Genomic DNA, 22,432 nt, shown 5'->3' on the forward strand with positions numbered 1-22,432 from the left:
GGCCCCAGGTTGGAGAACAAGATGCCTGCAAGTCCCACCAGCCCTGCGAAGGGACTCGGGGAATGTGTGGGAACACAGCAGAAGCCACTCAGAGGAGAGTCACAGGCTGTGACTCCCAGCAGAAGTCGGGTATACGTGGGTATAAATTTAAAGGGACAAGAAATGAGATGACTTGCATGGTTTCATGGTCTTTCCCCACAAAACGCTCTGCAGTTACAGGCAAAGAGCTTCAACAGCAGAGGCCTGTTGGAGCCTACGGAGGCAGCAGGGTCCCGGTGGAGAGTGAGCATCAGGAGTCACTGTGCAGGAGTCCCTGCGGTTAGAGAACAGGCGTCTGCTATGTGGCCTCCCAATTAGGTGCCCTGCCGGGTAAGCTCAGGAGCGGGCCTCAGACAGACCCGGGTTAAGGCGACACTGCAGCTCCCAGCCTTTGCAAGTGTCAAGGTTACAAATGTCAAGGATTCTGCCCCAACAGTGGGAGGCTGCATAGATGGGACAGGTAAGGCCTAGGGTGGTTTTGCACTGGACAGTCCTGCCATCGAGGACACAGCCAGGACAATATGGACGGCCCTGAAGATGAGACATCACCATCAAGGAGGGTGTCAGGAGCATAGAGGGGGATGTGTCTTAAAGTCAGCTCACCAAGTATTTGAGGCTGAGCACCTCAGGTACCTCAGCATCAAATTAGTGAGAAAAACAAATCCTCTGAACTCTATGGGCAACAGTGTGACGGTGGGTTTTTTTTTTTTAATTTGTATTTATTTATTTGTTTGTTTATTTATTTATTTGTTTGTTTGTTTATTTATTTATACAAGCACTGGGTACAGTCAGAAGCGCAGGAAGGGGAGAGAATTCACCAGAGCCAGAGCGGGGAGCAGAGACGGCAGAAGGACTGAAGTACACTGCTGAGGGGAGCAGTGGGTGGCAGGAGAGGTCTACCCCCATGTGGGACCCTCCTCCGGTGGCCAGGGAGCAGCCAGGGATCAAATCGGCGCTACAGAGGCTGCGGGCAGCTTCGCAACCCAGCGCTCAACCGCTGCGGCACCGGGAAGGCCCAGACGGTGGATATTTTTAATGTAAAAAAGATCCATGCTTGTATAATAAGTACTCAGAGCAAATGGCCTGCTTTGATTTCTCTACTCCCCTTTCTTAGTCTACAGACGCACGATTGCCTGCCCCTCCGAGAGTATAAAGACTAGATCATTTAATGAAGTGCCGGAAGAAGGGTTCTATCTTATAAAATATATTCATTTGTAATCCCATGTGAGAGATATTCTGTCTCAGGAGTGGTCCTGAGGTACCAGGTTGCCCCCAGTTTTCCACGCATCCCTCCACACACACCTCTCCTGTAAATCAGCCTCCAGGAGGTGACCAGCTGTGCCTGTGCCCACTGCCCTGCCCTGCCTGTCCCTCCCTTCCCCTTGCTGCACCCGCTCGGGTGGCCAGACCAGCTCCAGCACTGCCGCCCATCCCTTCCTGCAGAAGGGATGGTTTCTCATCTATCTCTCCCCACGCCTGCCCCATGACACCACAGAGGGCTGGGGTCTGCCTGGTTTACCTCTCTTCTTTGATGACGGCCTTCTCAATGACAGCAAGCCCATTCACCTCGCCCACTACCATGCTTAAACCAGGCCTGGCACCTACTAGCTGCTCAATATGCTGGTTCCAAATGAATGACCCAAGCAAAGGGGCAGGCACCCAGCCAGGCGACTTCCCCACACAGGTGGGGCCCAGGACCGGCATCCACTTGGAATTTTGCTGATCTTTTACCTGTGTTCTCTCCTTCTTCATGGATGTCTGGTGGTTGTTTCCATATATACTCTCATAAAAGCCATCATGGAGACATACACCTTCGCCTCCCCTAACGGGAAGAAGCCCACTTCTCTTCTGTCTTGGTTTCAGCCCACAGCGGTGTGGGTCTGCTCTGGGAATTCCAGGTAGGCTGGGTGGGCATTTCTGTTGGTGTGGCCCAGATCTTACCCTAAAGAGCCTCACCTGCGCACATGTCTGCATCTCGCAGGTGAAAACTAAGTGGGTTGTCTGAGGAGAGTAACCATGTCACTGAGCTGGTGGGAGACCCAGCACCAGTGAGCCAGGCCCTATGGTTTACCTTAGTTCTTGCTTGTGTCAGATTATCCCCATAGTCAAGTGGACAGCCTCATTAAATACAGCAAAATAGTGTAAATATCATAATGGTGCCACCCTGTCATAAATTGAATGTTTAACAGGAAGGACAACAAACTTTAACTCCGGGAAGGGGAAAGAATAACTTTAATAGCCTTGACTTGAGTCATCTAACCACACCTAGGAGTTGAGATATAAGAAGAGGGTTCTGAAAGTGTGAAGATAGAAGGAAAGGAAATTGGGATTTAAGGACCAAAGACTGAAATTCTGCCAGGACTGAGCCAATATTTTCTTTCCCTGAAATTGAGATGTGAGGGTTTTCTTTTCAACCCTCTGAAGATAACCAGTGGGTGATGACTCAAAACAGAGCCAGCCCCACTAAGCAGAGGAGTCTCTAAGAATTAACGTTTGGGCAAGGGGACTCGTCTTTAAACTGACTTTTCATATTTTCAAATGTTTTTAAATCAATACTACATGATTTGTTGGGGAGGTCCTTTTGTGGGTAGGGGGCTGCCTCATGAAGATTACAGGTATTGGGCCTCCCTGGTGGCACAAGGGGTTAAGCACCACACTATGCAGCAATCTGCAGCACGAGTTCGATCCCTGGCCAGGGAGCAACCCACATGGCACAGCAGACTCTCCTGTCTCACCTGCTGCTCCCCTCAGCAATGTATTTCAGTCAGTCTGCCTGTTCTGTTCCCCAGTCTGTCTCTGGTGAATCCTCTCAACCCCCCCCCTCCCCTTATCTCTGGCCTGTACCCCAGCTCTTGTATGCATAAATAAATAAATCTTTAAAAAAAAAAGATTACAGGCATTGATGCTCTGTCTCCACTGAACTGTACCCACATGCCCAGGGACTGAATGGAGGGAGGCTTTGTTGGGTCCCAAAAACAAAGTAATGCTTTGAATTCATTGCAACCATAAAGAAATGTTTCATAAAATCCCAGTCTTTAGGCTTTTCTAGAAAAATTGCAAGTTTCATGATCAGGAGGTCCAATTTTTAAATCTGTGTTTAACAAGGAAACTGTAGATTCTTAGAAATAATGTGTATCTTATTCGCAACCCATAAGGAAGCCTAATCCCCAGTCTCAAATTGTATCTCATTCTCAAAACAACTATATTCACTCCCAAAATAGTCGACACATAAGTAAAAACATGCATGAAATGCAATAAATATGTTTTCCGACTGCCACTTCAGCACCCACAGAAACAACAGATTTAATTCAGTAATTCTCTCATCAGATGTTTCCTCTGGTCTTTGCACATACAAAAAGCCATTGTAATAGTGGAGACCCCGATTTCAAGCTCATCATTCTAAGCAGTGGTCAGAGGGTAAGAACCATGTAAGCCAAAGTCAAATGCCCTAAGTACCTATTTTATACTCCCCCCCCAAAATAAAATAAAGCAAAAAGAAGAAAACCTCCTGATGGTTTTTAAAAGTATTAAGTGTGTATTGAAGCATTTTGCAAATATCGAACACATTATAAGTACTCTTGCTCCTTTTAAAGAATTTTTTTTGTAGAGAGGCTGGACAGACTGAGGCTTACCTCAGCACCAACTTCTGTTTCTAATAAATCTTATCTTGGCAACTGCAGGCATTTCTTTTTGTTGAACAACCTTTGAACCACCTTCCGCTTGTTCAGGCTCATGTTATTTCCTGAATGAACACACCTCTAAAGCCCTCAACTGTTAGTGAAGGAACGCATGTGCCAGGCACACGCTCTCCTGTGGGCCCCACTCTTGGTCTCAGTGTGCTGAGCTAGGTCAAGGGTATGGCTGCTGCCGGCGCTTCTCTGTCAGTGATCAGCGGTTCCATGCCATGTCGCACAACTTGGCCAAACACGTTTCAACAGTGACGAGCTGGGGACCAAGCGCCTTCTTTAAAGCTGCCAACCATTTCTTGAATTCTAAAGAAATGTCACCCCCTTCCTTGTCTCATCTCTGCCTCAAGGGTGTCCCTGGCCACAGTTAAGCATTTTAGAGGGCAGGAAATTCTCTGTCAAAAACCCTGCCTAATTCAGATTTCTATGGAACTGTCTCCAAAAAACCCAGTTTTTTCATCTCAGATATCAGCCTGTCCACCTTAAATGGGGAAACTGTATGGCTCAAAAAAGCCGGCTTTTTAAGAAGTCACCGTTTTTTTTTTTTTTTTAAATTGTAATTGATTGATTGGGTTCAGTTTTAGACCATTTTAAATATTCTTTTAGGTTCCTTCCCCAAGACTGTCATAACCAAATGCACAAAGGAAAAAAAAAAACAAACTGAACATAACAGTGTATAATGATACATTCTGACCTAAGGACTGAGGAGGGCACTGGTCTTTTCTACAGGAATCAATTTTCTTGACTTGATATTCTGCTTCTCACACCCCTTTTTCTAGCAATAATGAATGAAAAACAAAAACCCCCAGGAATGGCAATAGACCCACAATTGCTCTGATGAAAACCCTCTGCTGTTGGAACAGCTGCCCCAGGGAAGGGCTGAGCTGGACCAGCTTCCCGGGACGGTTGCGTGACCTTTGTCTAACTAGGAGGGACAGAAGGAAGAATGTGCGATAAGGCACCACAAAGTCAACAGCTCTCCCAGCGGCACTTTCGATACAGGCTAATGGGGGGGCTCTGTGCAGGTCGGGGCAGGCCTCCCCTGGTGGAGGCATCCTGGTGAGGTAAACACTTAGCTGGCCTAGAGCAGCCACCTCCCCCAGCCCTAAAAACAATCTGCCCAGACTCGCAGCTAGGGGCCCAGGCCAGGAAGCCACATGCAGAGAGCCCAAGGGAGACGGAGAGAGAGGGAGCACTACTGCTCTCTCCCAGAGGCCCAAACCACTGAGGTCCTTTTTTTGTAGATAGTATGAGAAACAAGGCTCTGCACTTCTGCCTCTCTTAATCCCACAAACTGGGAGTGTGGCTGGTTTCCAGCAGCACAGGGATGGAATCCCTAGTGGTCACTGCTTAGGCCCTGGGCAGCTGGACATGTCCTGGTTCTGCCCTCGGTCAGTGCTGAGACTCTGGCAGTCGGCGCCGCCCACAGGGTGTCAACCTGCACACTAAGTGCAAGAACATGCGCCCCAGAGAGTCAGCAGGGGACTCCGTGAAGCTGTGCAGGGGACCTCTGCTCAGCAGCTGGTGAGCAAAGCCCTGAACTACATGAATCAATGTCTACTTCACACTCCGAGGCCCCACTATTCCCAGCACACACAGCACTTCCACCCTGGCCTGTTTAAAATGCCCCACAGTAAGGGGCTGCTCTGGCTCTTGTGTCCACTCCCCCTCTATCGCAGGCACAGAAAACCACTGCAGAAACAACAAGATCTAAGCGGACTGAAGAGGAAGAGGGAGGGTCAGTCCCTGAACGTCCAGGGCTCCACATTCCCCCTCTACACACAGACTCAACAAATGCACAGAGGCCTGTTCCAAGGGCACCAATACCTGGGACACCAGGCACAAACCAGACAAGTCACCATTACTCTAAGAATTACAGGCCAGAGAGCCCAGGAATTTCTAGTGTGAAGCTAGAGCAGCCAGGTACCTCTCCTGTGAAAGCTGCAGAAATCTTTGTCAGTATTTTCAAGTCACAAGGTAGACACTGTGTAACAAGTAGGAAGCAACTCCTGCTTGGCAGAGAAACACAGGCAGTCTCCAGGTGCAGGGCGGGTGGGAGGTGAGACCAGACTAACCACATGGACCAAGGATGGCAGCGACGCAGGAGACTTTAAATTCCTATGTCAGGTATCCAGGTGGGCCTGCAGTTCTCAGCTGGGATCCTGCGGTGGTTGGACACACTGGGCCCAGCGAGTAGAGGACAGGGGTGCTAAATACCCTGCCCTTCCCAGGGCAGCCCCCCAGACCAATGTATCAGCAGTGCTGACCTGGCAACTGCCCCCTACCACCACCAACGACCACATACCTGGGGCATCATCGCCCCGTCAACAGGTAAAGAAAGTCTTTTGGTCACCAATCACCTCATTTATGGAGATGTTTAAGATCCTTTATCTGCACTGTTTCTTTTGCTCTCACAAAGACTGAAGAGGTAGGGTCATCCGAAACCACAGGAGAGAAAAAGATGACCCATCAACTCCCCCATCCCCAATTCATGACTACCATTTGCTGAGAACTGAATGTGGGACTGTGCCAGGCTCCACTGTACTTTAGTCCTTCACAATGTTATGAAATAAATGAACCTCGTATCTTGACTTTGTGACAAAGCTGCTTTGTGAGGTTCTATGTCCCCTGAAAGGTGAGGCCCCATTGAACCCAGGCTGGGCTAATTCCAGGTCTGACCTTCAGGATGTGCAGGTGCTTCTCTCAAAACAAAAATTTCTATCATTCACCATTATGTCTGGCCTTTTAACCTCATCCTCTTTGCCTATCTATGGGGCACAGACAAAATTCGGTCAAACCCCTATGTGGTACCTTATACCACTGCAGATTTTTGTATCAGAATAAATTTGAACCTTGTTCACAAGTTAATCATATTGTAAATTCCAAGGTCTATGAAAGTGTAAAGTAGCTCTCATTTTCCTAACGTCAGACAGAGAAGGCAGCTGAGTTAATTACATGTACAGGAAGCCAGAGTGGGCCCAGATACACAAAACCTTCATTTACAAGAAGCAGTGACCTTCCTGAAGACAGTGTGATTAAAGCTTTCTTCTTTGAAAAGGCCAGGTTATGTCAAAGGAGTTAAGAAATGAATTTAACCTAAGCATTTAAAATCATATTCATGTACATGAGATTGACCCATGGGGGTTGGGGGAGGGGTGGTGGCAACAAAATCATTTTAAATATTCCACTTGAAAGAGTTATTTGAATTCAAACTCTTACTGAGTACCTGAACCCCTTTTCTTAGTTAGTGGATAATCCATTTCTCTGCAGTTAAGGAAGATCTCATGCAAGCTACATAGTTAACTGCCCATTTCAGATTCTTCTCCATCACAGAAACATAGGCAGAAAATTTTAGGATAGAGAATTAATTCCCAACGGCGCAAGGGCTGAGTCACTATGAAGCTGTTGCAGCCAGCATCACTTTGCTCCCTGGCCAGGGAGCTACCCACATGGTACAGCCCGCTCTCCTCATCAGTGTATTTCAGTAAATCCGCCTGTTCTATTGCCCACTCTGTCTCTGGTGAGTCCTCTCACACACACACCACCCCACGTCTCTGGTCTGTGCCCCAGCTCTTGTATCATAAATAAATAAATTTTAAAAAAAAAGTACCAAGGAAACGTATTTAAGGGAATCCTCTTTTGGAGAAAAATTTAAGGAAGCAAGATGGTGTCAAAGCTTGTGCATTCGCTAGATTTGCATATGTCAGCCTGGCAAAAAAAAATGTGCACTTTGAACAGGAAGTGCTCCACGCAGGATTCCCTGAACGCACCCATTCACTCACACCTCCCAGAGCCCAGAAGGAGCCAGGGGCTCCTCAAGAGTTCGGGAAACGTCAGTGTTTCCCAAGGTTTCCCTCGCACTGGATGAGAACACAGGGGTCATCTAGCATTAAGTGGCTCAGAAGGTCCCTGAGGGTGATGAAGTGAGCGTCCCTGTGCCTCGGCGCTCACGCCTCCTCTATGCCCTATTCTTAGATCAGGTGAGCCCACACACCACCTCCACCTGTTCCAGTTAAACCAGCCCCCAGCGTCTCAGAGGCTGTGGCCGCTGATGAGAGGCCAGATCCCCCAGGTCTGTCCAGTGTTGGCCGTCAACACCAGCCCCCAAAATACCGACCCACCTCTTCCTCCCCTGTTGGCCCCACGAGCTGCCACTGAGAACATGGCCTCCAGCAGGCAGATGGGAAATAGGGGAGCAGGGAGAGCTGGTGGGAAGGTGCAGTTCAAGACCTGAAACAGAGGAAGTCAGTCCTTTTCCAATTTTGCATACAAGAACTGGGGTATAGGCCAGGTGTGAGAGGACTCACCAGAGGCAGAGTGGGGAGCAGAACAGGGGGACTGACCAAAATATACTGCTGAGTAGAGCAGCAGGTGAGAAAGGAGAGTTCTACTGCGCCATGTGGGTCAGCTCCCTGGCCAGGGATCCAACTCAGGCCATAGTAGTACTAATGCTGAGACTCTACTCCTAGGCCACCAGGGAAGCCTCAAGAAGTCAACACTTTTTAAACATTGAAAGTCAGAGTCCAAGTGACTGAAATTTATGTATTATGATGTGACTAATGCTTTTCAGTTCTGTCACAAAAGCTGGGCCCCCTCAGTGGCCAAGGGGTTAGTCTCAGGCTTTACCACTACAGCCTGAGTTCAATCCCCAGTCAAGGAACTGACCCACATGGTGCAGCAGACCTCTCCTGTCTAGCTCACTGCTTCCCTCAGTACTGTAGTTCGTTCTATCAATCCTCCTGCTCTGCTCCCCACTCTATCTCTGTGGAATGCTCTCAACCCACAGCACCTCTGGCCTATACCCCAGTTCTTCTACGCAATGAATAAATAAATCTTCAAAAAAAAAACAAAAAACAAAACTGTGTCCCTGAACACATGAGCAAGGAAAGAAAATACTAGAAGATAAGTATTAAGAAAGATAAATCATTTTCTTAATCTTTCCATGGGGGTATTTTTAGATAAAGGAAAATAAGCAGACATAAACTATTAATTAAAGCTATTCAAAAGCCCTCAAGAAAGCTCATTTTCTCAGTGAGCTACTACAGCATCTGCAGGAACTTATTATAAGAAACTGATCTTGAAACAAGGATTAATGGGGGGAAAAATGCTTTCATGGTAAAAAAGTAAATACTGCAGAGGAACCTGGGAGTCTGTGCCAGGAAGGAGACATGAACAGAAGGCATGCAGGAATGCATGTCCTGAAATAAGGGCTTTTAGTGAAGCAGCAAGATGTGCAATTGTCAATATAACTCCCAGAGGCCCCCAGAAGAGGGCCACCCCCAGTGCTAAGGGCTGAGGACCCGGCAGCCGGTCCAGGCTCTCTGCCAGTGAAGGGCAGAGCCCACAAAGCGCGGTTTATGTGGGTGTCTTCATACTTTCTCTTCCTTCTTCTACCCCCCCGATATCCACAATGTGGTCAGAGCAAGTGCGCCAGGTCAACAAAAGCACACAAGCAGTCATTCAGCTCCAGAACTTGGACCGAGCAGAGCGCTGGTTGAGAAGGGCTTTTCCTGGGCCCCTCGCTGGCTGAGGACAATGTGGCCACTTCCTCCCTGCCCCTGTTTCCCCCTTCCTTTCACTATTTTCAAAACCAGAGGCCCCTGAGCACCCTCCTCTACAAAAGGCCCACAGAGGGGCTCTCATTAGCAGCCCGGTCAGAGCCAGTCCCACTGCGAGGAAAGGCCTGATGGGGCTGCCCCAAGGCCTGTGGTGGGGGAGGCCACACGTGCCTCTCAGTGTTAAAGACTATGTGGCTCAAGACTGCAGCGTCACATGATGTATCAGCACCATGTGTGTGCATCTGTAAACACACCTGTGACACAGCCGCCTGCCACAGTGGTTTAATAGGGAGAAGGAGGAGAAACGCAATTGTGCCTGCTTTTTGGACAACATCTAAAATTAACACGATTCATGAACATGAATATGACTCCTGACCTGGGGTCAGAAAGGAAGATCCCATGGATGAGCTGTGACAGGGGCAGAGGTCGGGTGCAGAAGGAGCCAGGGGAGGTCCAGCTATAGGGCCAAGCCAGGACCCCCTCCTGTTTCCATATCCAGAATCCTTTCTCAGGCTGCCTTTTCCCTCCTCATTAGCCACAGTGGACCTGAGAGGTGGTTTCATGTTGAGACTCGGGATAAACTCGATTCTATCTCTAAAGATCAGGAACCGACATCCTTATGTCCAGAAATGTTAGAAGCAGTGGTCTTAAGACATTTTGGGGAGACAGGAAAGTGCAGGGCTTACAAGCATCAGTCAGAATCCCTGCCCCCCAGCTCACTGGGGAACTTGGATGGGTGAGTGCACCTCCCAGGCTCCTGTCCTATCCTGCTCAAGGTGCTGGCAGGTACCACTGGCAACGTGAGTTCCTACAGCACATACCAAGCAGCTGCCCCGTGAGTGGCCCGGTTGCTGCCCAGATGGAGGGCGGTTGTCATGGCCACACACTCCCTGCAGCGTGGTCAGGCACGGGACCTGACTCAAATCCTCCAACCCAGGTGAGTGTCTGTGTGACATGTGAAAGGCCCCTCTTTACCTAGAGGTGTCTCAAGTAAAGACTTGCCCACCAAGCACCCTCATGGTCATTCTGAGATGATGTCCCAGTACAGGCATTAGGAACAGGCAGCTGGGATGCCACAGGAGGCCTACAACCTCTGGAGGCCGGCAACCCCAGGAAGGTTCAGAACATGAAGGGGGAGACCAGGTCTGTAGAGGGGTCTAAAACTGGACTAAACTTGGCCATGGCCGAGGGGAAGGGAGCTAGTGGGCTCCAGCGCATGTAGACATCAGAGAGGAGCAGCTGGAAATAAAACATGGATGCCTCATAAAAGCAAAGTTGGTGAGCCACCCAGGAAGGTCGGGAGGAGGGGCTGGAAGGCAGCCAAGAAAGGAAGCTGCGTTTGGTGCCTTGAGACACACAGATAGACAAAACTGAGTACAAGGACCTGCTGAAGAAGCCCAAGTGTGGAGAAGACCACAGAGAAGAATCAGGAAACAATGAGGAGAGAAGTTGGGTGGGTGGTGTAGAGGGGAGAGATGGTAGGCAGGAGGACCAGGGACCAGCCAGAGGAAGGGCCTTGGAGATACCATGCATAGGAAGACCAAGAGCTCCCCGGTAATCAAGACTATGAAGAGAACTTAAAAAAGAAACAAGCACCGCTGAGAAGTTAAGAATTAAGGTCAAAAGCAGGCCCTGGATGATGCTTGGGACTTTGTTAGGCCACGGTCCAGCCTGCAAGAAGGGCGCTGGTGGGAAGGCCAGGGATGTCACAGTTTGAAGTCTAGGAGGAGAGAAGAGTCTCATCTCTGGGGAAGCATAAGGCGCCAGCAAAGCTGGAGGGTCTAGAGGAGAACAGCAGCTGAGGATGGATTCGCTCTCCTGCCTGGGAAAGGGTGGGCAGCACAGGAGACTGGCACTGGGCCTCTGTGAAAGCAGGCCAAGTGGGTGCAGGGAGACAGAGCATGTGTTAGCCCCAACCAAAGCCTCCTTCAGGGGGACAGGGTGGGGTGAGTGGAAACAGCAGAACAACAAAGACCCGTAACATGTAAAAATGCAACTCGGAATCAACCACAAATGGGGAACACATTTGGCCCCGATTCCAGAGGGCCCGATGGTGGTCAGTTGAAGGAGGGTCCGCTGCATCCCTTGCCTCCCTGCAGCACACCCTGGTGCAGGCTGACTCTGGTGCAGGCTGACCTTGGTGTGAGCTGAAACTGGTACAGGCTGACCGTGAGGGGAGGGCAGAGGTGGGGTACCGGAGAGTGCACAGCCCCAGCTGCACAGTAGCCATCTGGGCACCTGTCGAGCCCCACCCAGGGATACTGACTCAGCTTTGGGCAGGCCTGGGAATTGCTAATTAGCACTTTAAGTAATCTGATGGTGCCAGAAAGATGGCATTTGGCAACCAAGCAGATCACCAAAATTATCTGATAAATATTGTTAAATTTCAGAGTCAGAGTTCCTTTCCAAACCTACTGAATCTCATGATATCCTCACACCCATACAACTAAATGCATCATGTTTGAAACCTTTTCCAATCAACTTTCAAGTGGTGCGGGCAGAAAAGAATTTTACCACACCAAGACAGGTCCCAGGGCAGGGCAGTGGCCTTGGCCAGAGCCCGCATCCCTGTTCCAGCCAGTCCCAGGTCCTCTTCTCTCTCTCTGGAGGTTCCAGGAAACTCACAGAGGAAAGGAATGCAAGAAATGGGGGAGCAGGTGTGAAAGCATTTCCATGCTCTCAGGTTACAAGTCTACACGGTTACTCACTAAAAGGTGAGTGACTGCTCTCTCCAGGAGATGGAGGACTCTTCCACTTCCTGTCCCTGGGAAGGGCTTTCTAATGTGAAAGTCCATGACTAAGTCGTCTCTAAGCACAGAGCTGTGTGGAAGCACCTCAATGCTTTATCACAAGCCTCTAGATACATTACCTGTTCCAGATCACAGTTTTAAATACAATATCCGTTCAGTGGGGCTGCGGGTAAGCTCAGCCCTGACCCCCACACGGAAGTCACTGTACCAACTGCCACCTGAAGTCCAGGGGAGCCTCGAAGCCAGCCCCTGCATGGGCCCATGAGGCCAGAGATGGTTCGAGCCCTGTCTCTGAAGCTTAACTGCTTGCACGGCATTATCGGCAAGATGTCCTGAAACATGCTTTTCTTCCCTAAAGGAGAATGCCACCTCCTGTTTTGCTGGGTAGTCAGACAAAGAAGAATTGGAAGTAAAACAAAGCTGGCCCTGGTTCAGAGGCAGCATGAAATGAACCAATAATTACTTACACGGCTCTTGCCCTGCTCCCCCAGGGAAGGCGCAGTTGGTCTTGGGGAGTGTCAGGATATTGAAGCATCACCAGAAAGGAAACCGGATGTTCCAGCCATGGTGAGAACTGGAGAAGGGCCTCTATGGACAGCAAGCTCACATGCCGTGTAATGTGAAGAGGCCCTGAGCAAGGATGCTGGGTAAAGTACAACATATATGCTTTTTGTTTTTAGGTTTCAGAGTGCAGTTTAATTCTGTGGGTTCCAACAGCTCAGGCATTTTCAGAAACACAAAGTGCCACGTGGGCCTGGAACGTCCTCTAGGTCCACACTGAGGATGGGGCTGTCCGCAGGCAAATGGAACACACAGCACCAGAGACAGGAGTCCCTGGAGGGTCACATGAATGAACCATCTTTCTGTAATTGGCCCCAGAAGCAGGGCGCCCCATCCCATCAATGGCCCCGAGCTTTCAAAATGGCAACCAATTGAACCCTAGGCCCCACACCAAAGTTCCACACAGAGGGAGTTAATACCTGGGAGAAGCTGCCTTCCTTCCACCAAAATAAAATGGCCATAAAATCCAGACCCCTGCAAGTCTAAATGGAACCCTTGCTAAGCAAAACCCTCCATGCCTCAATTTCTTCCATTGTAAAAGGAGATTCATGCTACCTAGCTTCTGGGATTGTGGGGAATAAACTCATACACATGTGTTTGTGTAGATAATGCACCAACTAATTAGTGGCTATTATGAATAAACAGAAGCTGTTGTGGGTGGAGGGCATTCATCCACTCATTCATTCATCAAATTTTGACCTCAGGTACAGGAAGATGCAGTTGGTAATTTTTTTCTTCATTATTTTTGAAAAGCAGAGAATTCTAAAAATAGTGAGTTTCACAATTATCTAGCACACCAGTACCACACAGAATTCTCTGCTAAGTTCTCGGCCTCTTAGTTTTTGTTCCTTCTTCGAGAGGGACAGTAACATTTTGCTTATGAGTAATGTCCACTGTGTGTAATGGGTGTCAATTTTGTGTCTTTTATATATAAATACTGTTTTTAGGTGCCAGAGAGTACATCAGTCCTTCTTGGAAATTTAAGCCTGGTTTACTTTTTGATGAGGGAATGATCCCGTAACAGGGTGGTCCCCAGGAAAAGGGGAAGTTCCAGGTTCCCTGCCCCACCCAAGGGAGGGTAGAGCTAAAGAGGGAAGAGATGAAGTTGCAGAGGAAACAGAGAAGGAAGGAAGCAGGATGGAGAACCAGAAGGAGACTTGCAGGGAGCAGAGAGACACATGAAGAAGCTGCACTTGCCTTCTGGTCTTGGACTGGGTGACAAAGATGTGGGTGAGAGACCGGTGGGAGGTGAGAATGGCAGCTTTTATCTTGATTTTGATCCTTTCCTCTCAGACTTGTCTCTCTCCTATAAGACTTTTCTACGGGTCTCCACTGGAAGGTGCTTTAGACGTGTGGCAGGCTTTGGGGCCTTGCTCTGGGCCAATCCTGCTTGGGTGGACTTTCACCCATGAGGAGATGGGTAACTTTGGGTGCTTGATTTAGAATCTAGATTCTTTGCCTTTCCTGTATTGTTTCCTAATTGTATTAAAGTTCCTTTTCATTAAAGTCTCATATGTTTTGTGTTGATGCAGCAGATGGCAGAACCTATTTAGAACAGGCAGGTTTGCGGAGTCTGGGGTGCCGTCTCCCTGCCCTGTAGCAATCCTACCAACATACTGAGAGATTAGTTGGATAAGACTTAATAGGGAGGCATATTTGATTCAAAGAAGGAAACACTTTATAAAATACTCTGCCCATCTGCACCAAACTGAATAGGGTGTGGCCACTCAACAGTTGGAGGCAGACTGTCAAAAGAGTAGGTCACAGGCCAACAGATACTCCAGATTATAAAGAGGAAAAATAGTACTTATGGAGATAGTTAATTTGCAACCCTGAAAATATCACAAAGAACTGTGAGATTAGATAACAGACCTGCAAAGTTTATTGCTAAGTTCTCCATCTCGTAGGAAAAAAAAGTGTTTTGGATTTTCTCTGAACAAAAAAGTGGAATAGAAAAAAAATAAAGGACTCTCTCTCCTATAAGCCCAGATGCCTTGTGGAAATTATCTACAGATAATTGCCCACTTGCTGCTAATTCTAGGAGGGTCCTCCTAGAATTCATCTTTTGCTCACCTACTCAGAGTTGGAAACTAAGATAATTTTAAGTAAAACGTGAAGAAAAGAATTTAAATTCCACGGCCTTCATATCAAAAACAGCTGATGACCACAAACTGGGATGGCTGCTCAACAACTTGAAAACTAATTCATAAATTAGTGAGTTCAAAACAAAGCAATGGCTTTCATTTAAAAGGGAAGAAAACACTTCTATTCGTCTTAAAGCAAATCACGAGTCTGTCTGGAGCTTCCACTCTCTCTCCACTGTCCTCGTTGCCCAGATGAAAATGGAGACCTAAGGTACAGAAATTCAGCGATTTAACTATTTTCCCTTAAGGCTATTTCCGCCCTCACCCAAGTTGGCTGTCTATTTGTAATTCATCACGGGTCACATTTTTCTGTCTTAGGCACATTCCAGCTGCAGGAGAAGGACCAGATAGAACGCCAGATTCCTGAATTTCTCCAAACCAGACCATCACCCCAGTGACTTTGCATAACCATCACAAAATGGGTGATAATAATAAATAATAAAAGTCTTTGTATTTCTACTGATTAAATAAGGGTGTTGCTCCCAACTGCTTATTCACAAGCAATCTCTGGTTAAGACAGAACGGGAGCAACAACACAGGGGTGGGGGTGGGAATGGAGGTGGGGGCGGGATTTTAAAGGAAAGTTTTGCAAGTCACGAAAAACATCCCAGCGTTTTACATAGTTCCAGGCTCGCCGGGAGAATGGAATGCGTTTAAACGACGGAAGGAGAAAGCATGAGCTTGTCTGGATTATCTTGAGGATTTCTTCCCACGCTAAGATTCGATGAGAATCCAGGACTCACAGCACAGCACGGCACGCGCTGCCCTCTGGGTTTGCTAACACGAAAGCGGCGCCCAGAAAGCGGTTTCTTGCTCTGAGACCGGGTTTCCGAGGTGCCGCGCCACCTCGCACCCGCAGGGTGGGAGTCGCCCTCGCAGAAGGGAACGCAGGGAGCCCCGGACCGCGGGTCCGCGCAACGCCCGCGAGGCTGTGGCCGGGGGCCCGTCCCGCCCGGGTCGGCCGCTCGCAGGAATTTAGCCGAGAAACTCAACCTTTAGGATGTGGACACTGGCCTGGTCCTTTCTCACCAAACTTTTCTTTCGTTTGATACTTTTACTTCTGGAATCCCCGCAGTGACAAGCTCGGCAAAGGCCGGGTTCCTGCCCACGGCCCTCGGGGAAGGGATGGGAGAGGTAAGAGGCGGGGAGTGGCGGAGCGCAGCCCCCCGGGACCGCCCGTCTGGCACCGGGGCGCACCTGCCGGGAGCCCGCGCCGCTCACCTGCGGCCCCCGCGCCCCGCCCCGCGCCCCCCGCGGCGGGGACACTCACCTGAGGCGGCGGCGGGCGGGAGGCGCCTGTAGGCGGCCATGTCCACTCGTCTCGGGTGCGACGGCGGCCGGCTCCAGGGCCGGGGCGCCCCGGGCGGCAGGTAGGCGAAGTCGATCTTCCGTCGGATCGCCACCCGCCTGAAGTTGTAGCCGCTCTCGCCGCTCATCGCGCCGGCAGCTCCTGCGGCGCCGGGTCGGCCGGGCCGAGCGGACACCCGGGCTCCGGCTCCTCCGCGGCCGCTCAGCGCGGCGCTCCCGCGGCTTCGCGCTCACCTGCGGCCGCGCTGCAGCGGCGCCCGGGCCGCCCCCGCCCCTGCCCGCAGCCAATCGCGCGCAGGCCCCGGGGGCGGGACGCGGAGCGCTCCAGGTTCAGCTTGTGAGCGCAGCCGCCGCCTCCGCCCGGGAAGCAGCAGCCCGGGACTGGCGGTGCCGAGCGCCGCTTCGGGGCACCGCCTCCAGGCGCTGCCTCCGAGGCCCCGCCCACCGCCCCGCCCCGCGCACCAGCCCCGCCCACACCCGCATAGCCCCGCCCCCTAGCCCCGCCCACCGCTCGCCTCGCGTGCACCCCTCCCGCTCGCCCCGCCCACTCCCAGTCCCTCGCGCCCCGCCCCGCCCCGCCCCGCCCCGCCCCGCCCCGCCCCGCCCCGCCCCGCCCCGCCCCGCGTGCCGCCTGCCAGTCAAGAGCTCGCGAGCCTGCGCCGCACACCTGGCTTCTTGGACCAAGGTCGGCCTTGCTCACCTGCGGCCCCGCCCTGGCTCCGGGAAGAGACTATGACACCGCTCTGCACCGCCCAGGCGCTTGCGGTCTTCACCGACCCCCTCGCAGAGGGTCGTGCGGGTGCCTCCAGCTGCTGTCCCAGGCCTCTCGAGATCTTATTTATGTCGTTGGACTCCCCGTGACTCAAGCACTTCAAATAAGGCCGCCAAGGTGCGACCTCACTGTGGGGCTAGATCCCCTACCCCAGTCTCTGCGCCAGGGTCTGTCCTGCTCCCAACCATCTCGCCAGGAGCATGGGCCAGAGAGATAGGCTGGGGGGGTGGGGGGAGGGAAAGAAAGGGGAGTCACATACACTACGGGGTTCCGAGGACCTGCGGATCCCAGATGCCCTGGAAGGCTTCCGGGCCTTTATTAGCAGCGCGCTTTTAATTTAAGCAGAATAAGCAAAATACTGATTTACTTACCTGCATTTAAAAAATCACTACTCTCTGTAAAAACCAAGAGACCTTGTCTCTGAGCACAGCGTTAGGAGGGGAAAGGACAGCACAGGCAGGGTCCCCAGCCACCACTCACACCTTGGAAGCCACCCCACTCTTCTCCAAATGCACCAGGCCAGCCCATGTCTCCAGCTGCCTGGAGTGTAGCCCACATCCAGTCCTCAAGAAACGCTTTCCCAGGGCAGTTCAGTTGTCTCAGTTTCCTAGGCTGCTACTCTGTGAGGTGTCTCTCCCAAGAAGAAGGAACTAATAGTCCCTAATTTGTAATGCAGCCATTCAGACCAAGTAAGAAATAGCTTTTGTTCCTTGGGATTTATCACGCCTGTGTATGGCACCTGCCTATTGCCTCTTCTATAGAGTTACCCACCACACCATAGAGTGTCCGAACTAATTTGAGCAGGTATTTTCAAATGTAAATAAAAAAGGTTCATCTCCCAGCCTCCCTGGTGGCTCAGGAGTTAAAGTTTCAGCTCTGTCAAGGTATTGCCAGCCACTGCAGCAAGAGTACGATCCCCAGCCAGGAACTGACTCACATGGCACAGCAGACCTCTCCTGTCTCACCCACTGCTCCCCTCAGCAATGGATTTCAGTCAATCCACCTGTTCTGCTCCCCACTCTGTCTTTGAAGAATCCTCTCACCCCCTGTACCTCTGGCCTGTACCCCAGTTCTTGTATGGATAACTAAATAAATCTTTTAAAAAAATAAGGTTACTAGGCCTCCCTGGTGGTGCAGGCAGTTGAGCTCAGTGCTGTGAAGCTGTCCACAGCCTCTGCATCGTGGGTTCGATCCCAGCCAGGCTGGAGAGATATCCACATGGTGCAGCAGACCTCTCCTGTCTCGCCCACTGCTCCCCTCAGCAGTGTATTTCAGTACATCTGCCTGTTCTGTTCCCCACTCTGTCTCTGATAAATCCTCTCACCCTCCCACACATTTGGCCTGTACCCTGGTTCTTGTATGCATGAATAAATCTTTTAGAAAAGATTACTAATAAAATTTACTGGTTACTGATTAAACTTACAGGAATCACTCTATCACCACCCCCCCCCACCACACACAGAAATACTCTTCTCAATAGATGCTCACTCAGCAGAACTGCAGCCCACACACCTTTGCAGGTATCTTGCCATGATGTCGGGAAACAGGTGGTATGCTTCTCCACTTCAATATTTCAACTTGTATTTGTATTGCACATGTCTGTTTCTTTCTTGGTTTAAGTTGTTTCATATTTTCCTGATTAGTTCACATCAGCAAACATCTGTGTATTCAGATGGAATGTTTTATAACATGTACATCCTCTGACGTTTCTCTTGATGTTGCTGCCACACATTTTTTGATAGAAACCACTTCTAAGGATAACTGCGTTTTGCAATATTCAATGAGTGTGTGAACAGAATTTTATTTGATCTCAACTTATCTGAGGCCAGAGTATATAACAAAATAGTGAAGATCATTGCTATACAGAGTTTTAACACACTATTTTATTTGCTAGTGTAGCTAATAGGAAGTTGGCTGCCACTTCAGCCACACTGAGTGAGAATTATGCTCGGTCCTGCAATATGGTGAGGTGTGCAGTACACAGGGGCCCACACCCACCCCTCGTGGCTGAGCCGATGCTGAGCACTGACCACATCCTGGGCCCGCCTCCCTGGGCTTGCAAGGGGACTGGTTAATTTTCCCTTGTAGTTAGGTGGTCTCATGCAAGTGTAACCTCCAAAATGTTGTGGACAAAAGTGATATGGGTCCTTTGCTGGCCTGGCTTAGCTCCCTCTTCATAAAATTCTCTACTCTTCTCTTCCTGTCTTTTGGAGATGAGGGGGTGATCAGGAATCTGGAGCCCTAGACCAGGGTGGAGAGTAGCCGAGAACAGGAATGAGCATACCAGATCAGACTAGGAAAATGGGTAGGAAGTTTACGGACAGATTCACGCCCCTTAAATTTTATCTACATATTTTGCCAGGTAGCAAAAATGATATATCCAGTGTTGTGTCTTTTAATTCTAACAAACATGTTTTAAACAAACCTTCCATTTAACTTTAATATTAAATTAATCCATCCATTAATCCAATATTAAATTGGATCCATCTAGGACCCAAGAAACTAGATAATACCAAAAAAGAATATTCAGTGGAAAATTATGATTTAGGCAGATGATTCAACTACTAATAGAATATCTCTTCCTGGGCCTCCCTGGTGGCGCAAGGGGTTAAGATGCAACCTATGAAGCTGTCCACAGTCACTGCAGCATGAATGAGTTCAATCCCCGGCCAGGGAGCTACCCACGTGGTGCAGCAGACCTCTCCTGTCTCACCCGCTGCCACCCCTGAGCAGTGCATTTCCATCAGTCTGCCTGTTTTGTTCCCCACTGTGTCTCTGGTGAATCCTCTCACTCCCTACACCTCTGGCCTGTACCCCAGTTCTTGTATGCATAAGTAAATCTTTAAAAAAAATAATAGAACATCCCTTCCAGAACTAAAGTTTAGAGAAATTGAAACATTGCAGCAGATTCTCTTACTTAAAGCTTATTAGATTCTCTTACTTTAAGCTTAGAGATTGTTTAGAGATTAGAGATTAAGCTTAGAGTTTTTTTTATTAAAAAATCCTCACTTTAATAATAAATTATTTCCTCAGTAACATAAAAAAATTCTCACTTTAATAATTGTTATTTCCTCAGTAACATGAATTATAAATGTATTATCATTTACTTTGAAGCTGTCAAGGGGTAGGGATTTATATAAATGTCATAAAAGCAATAAAGGTCGCGAAAAGGTATGAATCTTCCTGACTTCACATAGAAATATTAGGGGCTTGACAATAGACAATAAATTCACGAGGCCCTAGCTAAAAAGGATACCGTTTAACAGGAACTTCAAAGTGGTATGCTAGGGCCTCCCTGATGGTGCAGGTGGTTGAGCACCGCACTATGAAGCTGCCTACAGCCTCTGCAGCACCGGGTCGATCCCGGCTGGCCAGGGAGAAACCCACATGGTGCAGCAGACCTCTCCTGTCTCGCCTGCTGCTCCCCTCAGCAGTGTATTTCGTCAGTCTGCTTGTTCTGTTCCCTGCTCTGTCTCTGGTGAATCCTCTCACCTTTCCGCACATCTGGCCTGTACCCTGGTTCTTGTGTAAATAAATAAATCTTTTAAAAAAAGTGATATGTTATTTTGAGTGGGAATAGGTTGAGATTTCAATAAAGTATCACATATATGTATAATTTGATATCTGATTGTATAATTTCTAACATGTTGAATTAATTTCTATGTCTATTATTTGACCACACACTGCCTATATTAATGACCTTTGTAAAAAGGTATTTTTTAAAGATTTTATTTATTTATGCATACAAGAACTGGGGTGTAGGCCAGAGTTGAGAGGGGTGAGAGGATTCACCAGAGACAGTGGGGAACAGAACAGGCAGATCTACTGAAATACATTGCTGAGGGGAGCAGCAGGCGAGACAGGAGAGGTCTGCTGCACCATGTGTGGGTTAGCTCCCTGGCTGGGGGTTGAACTTGTGCTGCAATAGATGCTGATAGCTTGATAGTGCTGAGACTTAACCCCTTGTGCCACTAGGGAGGCCTCAAAAGGTATTTATATAGGTGTTTGTAAAAACGCACACACAAACACACATACTTCCTGGAAAATTTGCACGAATTTGAGATGCTGTCACTGTTCAAGTTTACCTTTCATATAAATGGACCCTTATTGGTCTCTAATAGGAAGTGACCGGTCAGTGTCCCTTAGCAGTCATTTGGAAATTGGAAGAAACCAGTGACCTCCTAGAGCACACAGACCCTGGCATTATACAGCTTAGGTGTCCCGACCCGCGGGATTCGTAGGCACGAAAAGAGAAGGGCTGAGGATTGAAATGAGGGGCTTGAGACAACTTGACGCTAGCGTTTACTTTTTTATTTTTCCTTTTCCTTTCTTTTACTTTCCCCTGTCTTTCTACCTTCCCTACCTTCTCTCTGCTCCTCTCACAATAACCTCTCTCTCAATAACCTTCTCGTGGTTCTCTTCTTATATCCTGGTAGCTCCTCCCATCGTACCTCCCAGTCTCATTTGATTAATAGGAAACACCTGTGGTTTCTCAGCAGGCAAAAACGGTAAAGCGAAAACTAATTAATGGCACGTGTATTGCGCAACACGGCGCATGCTCCAGGCGGCTCCGGACACTTAGGTGCCATGCCTCAGGAAAGGGGCTCCTGGCTTGATCTACAGGAAGTCAGGATTAAGGGAAGAGGAGAGATAAGGAACTGGCATGTAGAGGGATAAAAAGTTAGTCTAGTGGAAAGAACAGGAACATCAACAAGAGACAGAGAGACACAGAGAAAGACAGGTATTTTCTTGTTAATTTTATTTTATATTCCTGAAACAAATCGCTTCATAATTAATTAGAAATTGAAAGACTGTGCCCACTTTTCCTTGCTAATAAGCCAAGATTCATTCAAGCGCTGGCAGTAATGTGGTCGCACCTACGTTGGGAAGCTGGACAGGCCCCATTAGTGCTTGTGGACATGGCAATCTGGTCTTGTCAGGTGTTGATGGGAGGGGAGCAACTCACCTAGGGCTATTTGGTGGGTCTAGAGGGCCAGTGGGCTGTGGGTTCAAAAGGATCTTCCTTCTCTGTAATAAGGAGCCTATTAACAGGAACGCATTCCTTCCCAGCTGCTCACCCCTTCTCCTTGAAGGTTCTTTCGTAAAGAGACATAGGTAAGTGCTGAGCCACTGCAGCTATGTTGTGACAAGAGGAGAAATGTTGCCTCCTGTCAGTGAGGTGGCAGAACAGAGAAATGCATAGGGCAGGGGCCATGGCTGAGTTCATCACTCTGAACCCACTGGAAACTTCCTAATCTTGAATCTTGATGAGCAGCAAGCTAAGCTATCCTTAGTGTTCAGCCACTGTCAGGCTTTTTTGTTACCTGCAGCCAAAAGCAGACAGAGGGAAAGAGTTTGTCCACATTGTAAGAAAAACCCAGAGGTATGAGATTATAAAGCGTGGCTTTGAATGTATCATGGTGACTGCTTAGTGCGGTTTTATTTGGGGGAATTACACTTACCGGTTTGTTGTTTTGGATTGAGCTCTTCTAGACAGCAAATTAGAACCTGTGCATCAAGTTCTGCCCATCACCTTTTATTCTGTATGGTCCACAAACTAACCGTGGTTCCTAATTTTTTAAATGGTTGGGGGAAAAAATCAAAAGAAGGCTAA

The 22,432-nt window shown here is 49.0% G+C and overlaps 1 protein-coding gene across 1 annotated transcript in view; it reads right to left on the reverse strand.

Annotated features, from left to right (window-relative positions):
- FGD4 (FYVE, RhoGEF and PH domain containing 4) overlaps positions 1–16,174 on the reverse strand; it is a gene marked incomplete at both ends in the record, with an annotated part of 152,601 nt that extends 136,427 nt beyond the window's left edge. Inside the window, one exon of the mRNA XM_084255994.1 lies at positions 16,005–16,174. Within this exon, the coding sequence (XP_084112120.1) occupies positions 16,005–16,174 (170 nt within the window). The remainder of the gene's footprint in view (positions 1–16,004) is intronic.
- Positions 16,175–22,432: the final 6,258 nt, after the last annotated feature.

This window comes from Talpa europaea (assembly GCF_964194135.1).
Source record: "Talpa europaea genome assembly, chromosome: 15".
Taxonomy (NCBI): domain Eukaryota; kingdom Metazoa; phylum Chordata; class Mammalia; order Eulipotyphla; family Talpidae; genus Talpa; species Talpa europaea.